At 40.7% G+C, this 14,020-nt stretch overlaps 1 protein-coding gene across 3 annotated transcripts in view; it reads left to right on the top strand.

Moving 5' to 3' along the window:
* The window catches only part of LOC118774230 (Friend leukemia integration 1 transcription factor-like), a 29,826-nt gene that overhangs the window by 8,444 nt on the left and 7,362 nt on the right, over positions 1-14,020 (top strand). Inside the window, exons 2-6 of one of the 3 annotated variants that reach the window (XM_036523408.1) lie at positions 451-684; positions 4,699-4,916; positions 5,355-5,506; positions 7,389-7,592; positions 11,614-11,682. In XM_036523408.1, the coding sequence (XP_036379301.1) occupies positions 667-684; positions 4,699-4,916; positions 5,355-5,506; positions 7,389-7,592; positions 11,614-11,682 (661 nt within the window). In that variant the 5' untranslated portion in view covers positions 451-666. Of the gene's footprint in view, positions 1-393; positions 685-4,698; positions 4,917-5,354; positions 5,507-7,388; positions 7,593-11,613; positions 11,683-14,020 lie in introns of those variants that run through there. The other 2 variants (XM_036523409.1, XM_036523407.1) reach the window with 2 other exon arrangements.

Genomic DNA, 14,020 nt, shown 5'->3' with positions numbered 1-14,020 from the left:
ACCTCCTTGTCAGAATGCAACAGATCCAAGAGAGATCCACGAGAAAATTACCATTTTAACGGCTAATGGACAATGGCCGTATTGATCTCCCTTTGAATTTAAGCCTTTATTGTTTTCGTTTACAGTATTTGTATTATAAAATTATTTAAACTGTACGTCTGCAATCTGAAGTACAACGCTTTAGAAACAATTTCTACGGTGACATTAAGTGGCTGTTCTTAATTTAGTCCAGGAATGCTTTTTATCAGTTTCAAAGATACATTTCTTATAGTCTCCAGAGGGATGGAAAAATATTAAGACCAACCTTTCCTGACAGCCTGTCTGGCATTCCATTGTAAAAACACACGGCTGCATCGTTTGCGAGCTCTTAAGAAGGATTCAGTAAACATTTCCGAGTAAAAAATATAGAGAAGAAAAACTTCCATTGTTTTCGTTTGCTTATCTCCTCAGGACAAGTATCCTGCTCTTCTATGTTGTAATGAAGGCAGGGCTAGCAGTGACACACATAGCTCGCCTCTCAAGCGCAGTGACTTCACTTCCCAAATTTTGGGAGAAAAAAATCGTCCGGTTAACTGCCTTTCTCTCAGCAACATATCGGGAGCTGGAATTAAATCTGCAGCGTGTCATGTTTGGAATATTATTGGAATACATTGAAAATTGCCCAGAATGGACGAAACCGTTAAGGTAAGTGTGGTAAACGGGATTAATCCTGTTCGCTCTCTCGAATTGCGACTCTTTTCGACAGGATTGAATTGCCTGTTTACGCATGGGCGCGATGCTGGTTGAGTGGCTGTTTCTGTTGCTCGAAACATAGCAGCCAGATTTCCTTCTTTGTTCCTCCAAGTTTCCTTTTCCTTTGCATCTCAACTTTGTTGAAAGTCAATAGGCGCTGCTCTAGGTTACGAAATATTTAAACACGATGTTTTTTTCGAAGTTGGAAAGAGCGCAGGGCAGACGCACATCTGGGAGTAGTGATAAATATACAGAAATGTAGGTTTTATTATTTGTAAAAGCAATGTCTTTTTTTCTTGGTCAGCTACCGTTGTGGTAGTATTTGGTTAAACACTTTTTTTGCTATCGTAATCACAGTTGTTTTTTTTTCTTTTCTTTTCTTGGAAGTGACAGAGTAGCTTTGCAATAGCTGTGGCACAGCGCCCCTACCATCATCATACTGGGTTTAAAACGCAGGTTATTTCCACACCTAAGAGAATAATTTCATACGACTTTCTTTAAACGAAGTAGAATAGTCCTTGTCTTTTATGTAGTTTCTTTTTAGCGAAAACATACTGTATGTGTTTCCCCCATTTTATTACCCGCATGTGATATCAAACACAGGCGAATGCATAGTTTGTTAACGACGCTGCTTCTAAATCAGGAGAGTCAGTCCTGACTCAACTGTCACTTGAAGTGTACAATTCAGACGTAAATGTTAAAACCATAAGTGCCTATATTTCATCATAATTCATCGCTATCGACAATGGTAGGGCAGTTAGATCCCTTCAGCTCCCGTTAGTAATTCATTTCAATGGAAAAAAATAGCATGTGGTTAAACGTTTGAACACTTGCATGTATGAGTCATGATGGCACTATAACTGGTTGCTTTCGAGCTCCGCCTCATTTAATGAAAGTATTGCATTTAGGAATGGGTGATTAATTATTTACACATAAACTGTGCGAAAATTCGAAATTACATGCTTGTACAAATTCATTTGCTTGGAACTTGCAGAATGCAGATCCCGTAACACAAAAACAAGGTTAATCGTTTTTAGTTGCTAAAATACTATTATATTATATATAATACTAAACTACTATCGGTGTTTGGATTATTTTGATTTGGGGTATTATAAGAATACTGTTGTAGATTTGTCTGAGAAAATAAAGTAATTTCCCTCAGGAAAGTTCACAGTGCAGATTGCAGTAACCAACAAGCAAACCTGAAGAACATCCATCTGAAAAAAAATGAAGTAAATGCTAAAACATGAAGCCCTAGTATTGTTCATATTATCATAATCATGTCCACCAAAGTCGTTTGATTAGTAATTTTCATCTAGATAAGTTTATATCAGCAAAACGTTATATTACAGCTCAACATGGCACTATGAAGCACAGTCTGCACCTCTTAATTTATGAAGACATATACTGGATTTATATGTGTGAAAAGTAAGTGCAATGTTAGTACCTTTACAACAAAAAATGAGACATCCATAGCACATATTGCAAATTTTATACAAATAACTGTAAAAGTCCTGTATTGTTGATTGACTTGTAAGTGTGCCCCAACCAGCTCATCAGATGGAGTGTTTAATCAAGCCGTGATAGACTTCCTGCTCTATACAATCTGGTTTCCTGACAGGCTTCCTCTCCCGCCTCAAACAAAAGGCTGAAATGCAAGATTAGAACATAGCACTTGCTAAAATTTAAGGACAAAGGGAATTATGCTTACATTGAATATAGGCTTTGGTATGAAATTCATAGTTTCCAATTAATGCACTTTACAAAACAATATGCTGATAAATGTAGGAAGACAGGAGCTGATTGAGCTGATTGACTTTTTTTTCCTGCCCATCAAATGGTGTAGAAAAACTGTAAAGGGGGGGGGGGGGGGGGCAAGAGGATAGTTAGACTCCAGTGTGTTTGTTGTCATACTGTTGTCATTCTGTCTGTTCATCAGCGATTTGTGGTACTGTCGAAGTGAACTGCCTTTCTGTTGCATGACCTGTGTGTGAGTACATGTGGATTTAGACTACCCTATTTTTAAAAATGAGTGCAATCTTCAGCACACAGTCTGCCTGCCAATCATGAATTATGGTATGTGGTTGGGGCTGATATGTGTCCAAAAGCCTAACGTGCAACAGTTGCAGTGGCTAAGCCACACTTATCTAATGACATTGACACATTCATTTACTGTTCAGCACTTATCAGGTGCCAACCAGTTGGCATGGCATGGACAGATAGTGTGCAAGGGTGACCATGCCTTGGCAAATGTTCCTGAAATCGATTATGCATTAGATTTATCTCTGCAGGTCTCTGACAATGGCAGAATGGGTTTGTTGCTAAAGTCTTGTGTGTGGCAAGTGTTTTAAACAGTTTACTGTCAATTGTAGTCCTGCTTGGGAATGTCAGTCAGTCAGTTGCTGTTTTGCAATACAGTTCATTGAATTCAGAATCAGTGGTAAGTCTCCTCAGAGAAATGTTTGGTCATTACAGAGACAACCAAATTACCCACATTACACTAATAAGTGAAATGTATGCCCATATTTTGTTATCAGTGACATCTAGTATCTTTTCAGCTTTCATCCACAGGATAAGGGCTGAACAAAAATTTAGCTGAACAAAATATAATCATCAGCAGTATGTTATTAAAGAAGTTGTTTGAAATTCAGATCTGTGTAGAACTGAGAAAATATCCGGCATTCTCCATAAACTTAGCTCCACTTCATAACCTCAAACATGTGAGCTGTTAAAATAAAACAGAATTATGCCTGAGACATACTTTGCATTATGCTGTGACATGAATGTAAATCATGCTTGTAGCAAGTAAATTTTCACTTTACTGAAAGGTTTCCCTTTCATAAAACTGTGATTATAAGAGGAAGCTAATCTTTTCTTAGATTGAGACGTTGAAGTTGAAGCTGAATTTGTTGAATCCACTAGTACTTTTATATAGTTATTCTTAGCTTGTCTCTGTGTTGAACAAAGTCAATTAACAGCTAGCATGAATGTCCACAGTATCTTACTGGGATGATGACTGCAACTAGGATGTCTCTTTAGTACTGCAGTTAAAGAACATCCTAAGATGTTGAATTGACAAGCCACACTTATCCACAAAAGGCTGGTACTTTAAGAATGCTTTGTTTGTGAACATCAGAATTAGGGACCCAATTCTTCAGAGATTTGCATTTACACATTTGCTCTGATTTAGGTTGATGGCATTTTACATTGACAGGATGAGGACAGGATTAAGGGCAGGTGGCAAAAGAAATGTTCATATGTTGATGTTTGGAGATAAGCTGACAGGAAGGATACACTGACTCAACAAAGAAGTTTCCAGAGGAAGCTGGTGTAGACCCTCCGTTTGTTTTCTTTAATAAAGTTACATTGTTCCCTCTGAACCCCGTCGGACGTAGGGTTAGAGCTAACTCCCCTTTCTGCTGAGCACAGGCAACTATCTGAGCAGAGAGAACCTCACTGACATGCACAAATTTAAGGACAGTTCTTGATGCAGGCAATCTGTTAAGCGTAATTGCTCTCAAAGGCTCCTTAAAGAAACAGTCTGTCTTTTGTGCCTGATGGAAATTATACTATTCTGCTAGTCTCCCACTGTCAGGTAATATTTTCAGCATGTAGGTTCAATAGTCATGAGAAAGTTATGCATACGAAAGTCTGTATTGTTCAATTTCAGTGTTGCTAATATTAATATGTATACAACTTTGAATCTGACTGCAAAACTGTTGCTTTGGCAGTCTGTTGTGGTCCGCATTACTCAAGTGGCATTTTTTCTTATGAAAAATGAATATCTGAGGTATCATTCTGTGTTTACCATTGAATAGACTGGACAAAAGTCTGTGTTACAGAAAATGTTACAAATGTTTATTGGCAGTTGCATAAAGATGTATGGGTAATGACATTTTTTTTTTCCTGTGAAGCTTTGAGATTCATTGTGGGTCATGTCGAAACTTGTCTTCCTTTGGCCCCTAGGAGGCACTGTCTGTGGTGAGTGAGGACCAGTCTCTGTTTGAGCCACCGTACGCTGCAGCAGCGCCTCTGCCCAAGACAGACATGACGCCGTCGGGATCACAGGACTTTGGGCAACCTCACAAAATCAACCCCTTACCTCCCCAGCAGGACTGGCTCAGTCAGCCCGTTCGGGTCAACGTCAAGCGAGAGTACAACCATATCAACGGAGGGGGATCAAGGTGGAGTTAGAACTGGCTTATGTCTTCGCTTTTTGCTGCCAGTCCTCCGTCTCTTTTATTCATGCATCACTCCCGTTTCTGCTGTCCTTTTCGCCTGCTGTTTACCTCAGCACACTTTCCTTTCAGCCATGGGTAATGCTTTGTAACTCTCATTTGAGCTCAGGGCCGTGGAAAAGTACATTCCTCTGCTTTTTTATTGTGAACTTTCATTCACATGGCAAATACCAACATTAGAAAATGCCATTCGTTTTCCTTAGCCTGAGAGAAGCAGGTGGTATCAGCTTCCTTTAGGCTGGATGGAATGTTGGAATAGCCCTCTCATTCCAATTCCAGTCAAAACCTGATTCACCTGATGCTGTCTGGAAAGTAAGACCCAGTGCTGACTGTCCCCTAGCTTGTCCCCATTCTATCACTGACACTCTGCTGTTTGTGTGACAGGGGCTCCCCAGTGGACTGCAGTCAGGGAAAATGCAATAAGCTGGTGAGTGGGACGGAGGCATCTCAGATGAGCTACGGGAGCTACATGGATGAGAAAAATGGACCACCCCCAAACATGACCACCAATGAAAGGAGAGTTATAGTGCCTGCAGGTGAGAGGGTGCCACATCCTACCATTCTCAGCCTGCCCTTTCTGTGCAACCTGATGTTTTTACTCAATTAACACATTTCCAGTATAGAATTCTCATGTGTATGTTTGTATACAATATACGCTCACAGTGATCTCCCAATCTATTCATAGTTTGTGAATACTGTAGCATAATGGTGAGTTAACAAAGGAATTACAAGTGCACCAATAAATGAAAATACATACAATTTTAATGCTGCCAACATGATACAGAGCAACAGCATATATTTTACAAATAATTTTTGCAAACATTGTTTCTGTTCAGGCTGTAAGTATTACATGAGTCATTTGTAAGCATTCCAGAAACACATCCCACAGGTGATGGTTTATTTTTCTCTGCTTTGTGCTCGGAGGCAATCATTTATTCATTTGGTCTCTCAGTTGGATTTTTTTTCTCAGTGTGTCCTCCATTATACAATCCATCCTGTATTCCAAATGGGCACAATTTACACTATAATTGAATACATGTGTGTTCCATACATTATTCTTGCATCTGCTGAGCCAGAAGGCTATAATGAAGACTTGCTTTTGGTAAATGGGCATTGAGGAAATTCAGAAAGGCTTATTGACTCATACAGTAAGCACATGGCGGCTAATTGCAAACCCATACTTAGGAAAAAGTATAATATGTTGAAATCTGCAAATCAGAGAATAAGGAACATATTTTAATACCCCTTGAAATACACCATACACACAAAATGTACATCATTGCCATGTTCGCTCCAGATTGATTGACCATGTTCAGTTGTTCAGAATGCTGAATATGTGAATTCTGAACAACTTTCCCAAACAAGCTGTTTATGTGTAAGTATGGTTGCACTCCACTTCATAAAAAATATTGGTATTTAGGATATAAACTACACTGTGAGTACATGTAGTCTCACTCACTAGGGGATCAGCTCTATGAGCAGATATGGAAGACTCTGATTCAAATTTCATTCAGACAGTTTCAAGTTCTGTTGATATTACTCCTCATTTGGAGCAGCAGAAGTGGAGAGTTTAACATGAGGCTTGAATTTTTAGCATGACAAATTATCAGGCCCATTTGTTGCTGCCTTTTCAGTAACATCATAATGCACATGTGCTGCATGCACATACTAAATTAATTCATTTAGTTATGAATGCCAAATATGATTATATAGCTAATATTTTCTTTCTATTAATAGGAATATTAATGGGATATCCCACCTCTCTTATACAGAATTATTACACTTGTAATGCTGCCTTATATGAAATATTTTGTCCAGTTGCTTAAATTGACAGGTCATATTCAGAACTCCTGATCATTTTGACTAATAATGGGGTATGTGTAAATGTGACTATAATCACAACAGGGCCTTCACAAAGAACATCAGTACTGTCAAAAGCTCAATTCAGCTAGGGAAGTAAAACTCCCATAAGTCTTTTTGGCCAATGATTGTCCACTTATGTTTATCTTCAGCCTTGTCATGTGCATGTGTTTCATGTGCACAAGCTCTGACAGCTATTATTTATCCTGTAGGATTATTAATGAACATCCTTTTGTGTTGCTATTTGACCTAATCCTTCAGTTAAATTACTTAATCTTGAAAATCCACCTTTTTTTATAACATATAGTATGGGAGAAAAGCCAGTTGATTTTCAGATTAAACTCACTGACTGCAGTTTGGAACATGCTGGTAGCAGATCTCAATGGCAAAATGAAGAAGTGGAGTGAAATGAATGAACAAAAGAATGATTTAAAATTTTAATTGCAATCTAAATTGCAACAATGTGAGTGAGATTAAAATGACCATTTGCAAAAGGTATGTAACACATGTCTGACATTGGCACAGACAGATAGACTGACCACAGATCATGCTTTGCAGATCCTTCTCTGTGGTCCCAGGATCATGTGCGGCAGTGGCTGGAATGGGCCATCAAGGAGTATGGGCTGCTAGAGGTGGACACGTCCGCCTTCCAGAACACGGATGGCAAGGAGCTCTGCAAGATGAGCAAGGAGGACTTCATGAGACTCACCTCGTTGTACAATGCAGAGGTTCTGCTCTCACATCTCAGTTACCTCAGGGAAAGTAAGTTCTCGCTTCTTCCTTACCTGTGTTTGACATGGAGCCACTTTCAAGGCTGTTCACACATCCTCAGTGAAGCCGCCATGTGTAACATTGGAATAATAAAATCACATTTCTAGGAGCTACAGAAATTGACCCAGGTGGTGCAGAGCACCATTTGTTTTCAGTCGGTTGTTGTTGTTGGTAGTGGTGTTTGGACCTTGAGAAAAAGATAATTCCAAAGACGTACCCATCATGTGGTGTTCACATCATATGTTAAGGGGAGGGTGGAGTGTGACATCATGTTAGTCCCACACTGCCATGTGAGGGGAAATCAGATTATTGCTTGTTCTGTCTTAGTGATCAAACCCCACTCTCTTCAGAACTGCTTCACTCATAGCCTTTAAGAAGGCAAAAACCGTAGAGACAGGAGTTTTAAAATAGCCAACTTCTCTAAGTCCCACCCTTTTGTTCTCTAAATTAAGGTGTTATCCGTAATATACAATAGACATAAGTTAATGGTCTGTAGCAAGACAGCACTGGGAGCAGCAGTTCTGCTTGTATTAATGTCCTTAGAGTCTGTGTATGCAACATTCAAACCAATAGCAGGTCATCTGGTTAACTGGCTGGAATCCACTGGACTTGAAAATGAATAAATCCGTTTTGTGGTCTGGGTATTGCATTGGATTTTCTGTGGTATCAGCCATCCCCCTGGGTTGCTGAAACTGGCCAGCTCACAATGAGGTAAAGCGAGAAGCGTTCCTTAATGGTTATTTCATGTTGCTTATGCCTCAGAGCCTGCATGTGATCTGAAAGGCATCAGCGCAAATGATAGTTTTGTCTTTGATTTCCAAGCATTGTGACAAAGGCTGTCAGAGGGTGGAGTCCCAGCAGAGGTGGAGGCAACCCTTTTGATTGTGTACCTAAAATTATGATAGGCCTCCCTGCAGTGGAAGGGGAACGCTGTTCAAGGCCAGCGTCGTAAACGGCTGCTATGAGCATAATGGGTCCGTTGTGCATTGCATGGGAAGGTTTGTGTTTCTGACTGCTCTGTTTCGTTTTGGGAGCCGATTTTTCATTAGTACTGGTAGCTGCAGAGCTTAGCCTGGCTTACACGCAGTGAAGTGAAGCGTTCAAGCATACGATGCTTTTGATTTAGCTGATGTGTGTTTTGGAAAAAGAAAAGATATTTGGGAATCCTCCGTGCTACACTCTAAATCACTTTGGAGTCTGTCCCATGCGAGGGGTCTATGTTCCTTTTGTGCCAAATAGAGTAATGTCAGTCTGTTAGAAATGCTCTGCAAAACATATTTGCCCCATGCCCTGTGGAGGGCCTGTAGCCATTGGGCAGGGGGTCCAGAGAAATGGAAGGATGCCTGATACAATTCTCGATACGGTGACAGAAATGTTGCGAAAACCTCTGGTTACCTGGAGATGTGGAATAGCAGAGCATATGCCCCAGGCAGTGGAAAGTAGACCTTGGAAGTGTGGATCAGTTTTAAGCCTTGCACTGTCTGCCAGTGGATGTTGCCTGAATGCAGTGCATGCAGTTTAGACACGGCTCACTTCATTCAAATGTACATCCACTGCCTTCTTTTTACATATTTAGTTGTTGTCAGTAATAGGGTGATTGCCCATGTATTGTTTTCACTGAAATGTTGATCATTTATCCAGATTTTTGTGAGTGCTCACCTTCATCCTCCCAATATGCTTTCAGTTTGAGTTCAATTTGAGCATTTGTTAAAATTAGCCTACTGAGGGGAAGTGTGGACCGCTCACTGTATCACACACATAGATATTATTTAGTTACCACATGTGCTGGATGTGAACCTGTTGGAAGGATGGAGCATGTTGTTGTAACACAGTGAACAGTGAGGGATTTCAGGGTCTAAAAGATTTTTCAAAATAGCACTGAATGAGTGGCATTTAAGGTACTAATTTTTCCATTGTATTTATCTATTACCAGTGTTTCTGGGTATATTTCTGGGGAGGTGGGTGGAGGGAGGGCAGTGAGGGTGATAACTGTCCCAGTGCAGTTTTCCCTGTGTGAAGGCATTCTCGGCCCCTCAATGGTTTACGCAGACCATAAACATCTGTGCTGAATGAGCCGAAGGAGGGGGGTCTGGACCTCTCTCAGTCTCACTCAGTCTAATGGAATTCCCTGCTTTAGTCGTTTGCATTGGCAGTTTGACGCTGGAGTGGAGGGACAGTGGAATAGCCGACTGCCCCTGGACACTGCCAGGACGGCCCTCTAGAGAGGCCGGGTATGGGACATAGACAGGAAGCTTGGGAGGACCATAAGAGTGTGGGACAACAGGACTGAGACCAGGGGTCAGGGGACAAAGCTGGTCCACGGCTTCTCCCGTTAGCCCACAGCCCTCAATCCATCAGGGCTTGGAGGATACTGAGCTGAGTCCAAAAACAACCACCACAGCCAAACGTCTTTTTCACAAAAGCTCCAGTGCACCGGTGTTTCCCAGACCTTCCTGTTCAGCATTTGGCATTTGAAATGCGGTTGAGTCGTGGTCTTTTCCAGCGGTGCAGGAGACCTTGTGCCTCCAAGCCCGCGGCAGCCGTTGTGGTTGGAATGCGGTTGTGGAAGGGTTAACCCCTCTCTTGGGAAGCATGACCAGCCCGTCTACACACTTGCATCGCAAACGTGGAATTAGTCCATGCAGGGAGCTGCGTTTGAAGGCCAGGGAGGGACCACGCCTCACACAATGGCTTCCCTGTTTGACTGCTACAGGTCTAGGAGAGGACCAGAACTCTGGGGGGTTTTAAAAATATGAGTACAGCGCCTCCTCCCCCCCCTACACAAACAACCAGTCCACAGGGCAGGCACCAGCCTGCTCCATCCAAATTAGCTAAAGGCGTTCTGCTTTCTTTAAATAACATCGAGTCCTATGTTGTTTCATGCCCTCCCCCATTCCAGAAAAGCCAAGCGTACCAATCAGAAAATTGCAATTGTTTTTAATCTTGCAGTCTCTGAATTGGTCCCCGTTTCTCTTGATTATCTGCAGGGTACTTTTCACGCTCTTACCTTGAATGTTAGAATAGGCCACATTTCTACCCAAAGCAGCTGAAGAACACAGAAAGTATTGCTGTGAATGATGCAACTGCTTTATTTAATCTCTTGATCTTCAGTAACACTAAATTCCCTGAGACTGTGTATCTCGTCAGACTGTGCACAGAAAAATCAGTGTGAATCCGACACTGTAATTGTAAAAGTTTGGGACAGTGAGACAATACAGACAATTTTCAGATTTAAAGGAACACTAAAGTATCACATGAACACTGATTTGCTGTGTGAAAAACAAGATTTTTGTCATGCTATCTTAAGGGGTTATTTGGTGTGATGTGCATTAATAATTCAATTCAATCCAATTCATTTTTATTTGTATAGCGCTTTTTACAACACAAGTTGTCACAAAGCAGCTTTACATTGTTCCCAGGCCTGAAACCCCCTGAGATTAATAATAGCATAGGTGATTTGGATTGTGAATAAGACATTTTGTAATTCAGTCATTTGCATTGCAACATCTGTAACCAAAATCAAAGTTAGGATTTCCAACATTTGAAGATAGTTTTAATTAATCCTTATATTGAATTGATTCCTTTTAAAACCACCTACTAGATTCATTCATTTGTTTTGAACTTATTCCAGTTCCAATTATAGATTATAGATTATACATTGTTCAATGCTGCATATCCAATAAGTATCAATTAAATAATAATGATTTAATTAAAATTAAGCTGTTTTAAAGAAACTTGAAGATATTAAGTGTATGTATATGTGTGATTTTAGTGTGAGGAATAGTTCACTGAAGTCAAAAATCGGCTGATATGGGTATTTGTTATGAAATGTAATAAGCAGAATCCCAAATATGTGAAATGTATATAAATATAAAAAGCAATTTTATTTATCAGTCAGCATTCAATGTCGAAGAGATGGAAATCTGTACAGACTTGTCTGAATATCTTGACAAATACAGTGTTTTTCCAAGATCCTAACCCGTAATATTTTTTTTTGTTTTTTTTTTTGCAGGTAGTTCATCATTATCATACAGCACTCAGTCTCACACAGAACAATCTCCTCGTCTTGCTGTGAAGGAAGGTAAGACAGCCCCTTCATCTTTGCAGTAATGATGTTGCCCCTGACTGCTAAATAGTCACATTCTCTTCTGACATCTGTCTGTTGTGTGGTCTTTTGGGCAATTTCTATGACTACACCAGGAGTTTATTCAGTCTAATCACACAGCGAAATTCTGAGTGACACTGAAGTGTGAATTTAAAATTTACTTTTTTTTTCACTTTCATTAGAAAATGAGCACAAACTTCATAGAAATCTGCAAAATGATGAAAAAGGAGAGCTACACAATACAGGGCGTTTCATTGCAAAAGGCATTATTTCAGACACCCACACAGTACCGGAACATGATGACATATGAAAGCTTGCCTCTAGATTAGCAAAATCAAGCACATCATTTGAGGCCTTAGGAAGCTGCCAGCCACAGATATGAATTTAGGCAATGTAAGAGTGAATGAGGCAACCACTCCAGTTTCATTGCACGACTTACCAATGCAATAGTACTCTGTGGCCTCTCCACAAAGCTGAGGCATTAAGAAGACTAAAGGCAGATGAAGTCTCTCTCTCTCGGTTGTTGAAGGAGAGAGGAAAGGGGGGTGAAATTTGTTGGGACACAGGTGCAGAGACAAACCCTGTCTTATAGGATGAATGCTGGCAGAGGGTTCAGCTGGAGTGACATGTGGAAAATGACACTTGAGGACAAGGGCGCATGTATAAATTTGGTGTACATGGCGAGGTAACAGAATGCCAATAAGAGTACAGCGAGAGAGACACGTAAAGCAGCCTGCCATGATTCTGATGGACCCCACAGGAGTGTGTGCTTGTGTGTGTGTGCGTTCGTGAGTGTGTGTGTGTGTGTGTGTGTGTGCGTTTTTTGTGTGTGTTTGTATGGCTGTCTATTTCTGTATGTATGTGCAAGGGTAGAAGAGAGCAAGGAACTCACATGTGTCATGTGTGTTTTGTCTTTGACACATCTGGAGCAGGGCTGCATAAATAATGATAGGCTGGGGTGTGGGAGCAACTCTGCCGAGGTGGGACCAAAGGAAAGTCTGCCTCGATAAGAGCCAAAAAGAGTCTTCTATTATCCCAACACAGGGCCCTGGCACCCTGGAACCCCGCTGCATTAACTCAGTTTGCCTGACGGCCAGCACTGAACAAGATTACAAAAGTGATTAGCCACAGAACTAATCTCACCTTTGCTTTCTTCTCACTCACTCTCAGGCTTAGCTATGAGACAGGTTCCACAAACACTACCATCATCATCACCATCATCATAATCATCATCATCATATCCAGTCCTTTGCACAGGAAAGAATCAAGTCTGTCCTCAGAGTGCAGTCCAACTCAATATCTCAGCCACGTTGTCTAATTGAAACCAGCCTCTCCTAGATCTCATTAATAAAAACACAGCTTGCATCATTAAAAAGGGATTTCAGGCTGGAAGCTTACCCACAACCTGAAAACACTAAAACCAGCAGCGACTTTCTCGAACCCAGCGGTTTAAATCTGTGGTTTTAATTAAGGCGTGGGGTCTGTTTGTGTGCACTGTCTGTAACATCAGTGGTAGTGGTGTTGATGAACAACATATACCATGCAGCAGGCTGATCTTATTGGATTAAAAAAAGATAATACACAAGAAGTTGTGGTTTTCTTCAAGCAGTCTCCACAGAATTAATATGATACTGAAGTGAAAGTATAGCGACACTGTTAGTAGTTTTCAGTAAAGCAGAATTCGGCTATGAGACCCTCCCTACATAGTGTATAGTAATTCAACATTCAGTTTCCTTCCATTCACAAACAGCAAAATTTAATGAACTTTAATTTGGTCATTTCAATATTTTGTTAAGGTCCATTTCAGTTTCAATTTCAAGAACTTTATTTGTCACATACACAGTTATAAACAGTATACAACTTGTAGTGAAATGTTAAACTGGTCCAACTTAGACTGTGCAAAATAGAAGAGATAAAAATAAATTAGATTAAAATAGATAAAAGGAAAAAATATGTGCAATGAGAATAAAAACTAGAAAGTACCAAATGCAGGTAGTGCCAAGTGCAGGAAAGTAACAACCACATCATTGAAGTCCAGAGTTTGTGTTAAAGTTTAGTGTGGCGGGCATGTCCGTACTGAGGAGTCTGATGGCCTGGGGGAAGAAGCTCCCCCTGAGCCTCTTAGTTTTGGCCATCAGATTGCGGAAGCACTTGCCGGATTTCAGCAAGCTGAACAAGCAGTTACTGGGATGGGTGGAGTCCTTAATAATTTTGATAGCTCTGGTACTGCATCGCCTGGTGTGGATGTCCTGCAGAGAGGGGAGGGCAGTCCTGGAAATGCACTCAGCTAAGCGCACTACTCTCTGTAGGGCTT

Source organism: Megalops cyprinoides, chromosome 3, assembly GCF_013368585.1.
Source record: "Megalops cyprinoides isolate fMegCyp1 chromosome 3, fMegCyp1.pri, whole genome shotgun sequence".
Classification (NCBI taxonomy): domain Eukaryota; kingdom Metazoa; phylum Chordata; class Actinopteri; order Elopiformes; family Megalopidae; genus Megalops; species Megalops cyprinoides.
This window is presented reverse-complemented; position numbering and strand designations above follow the sequence as displayed.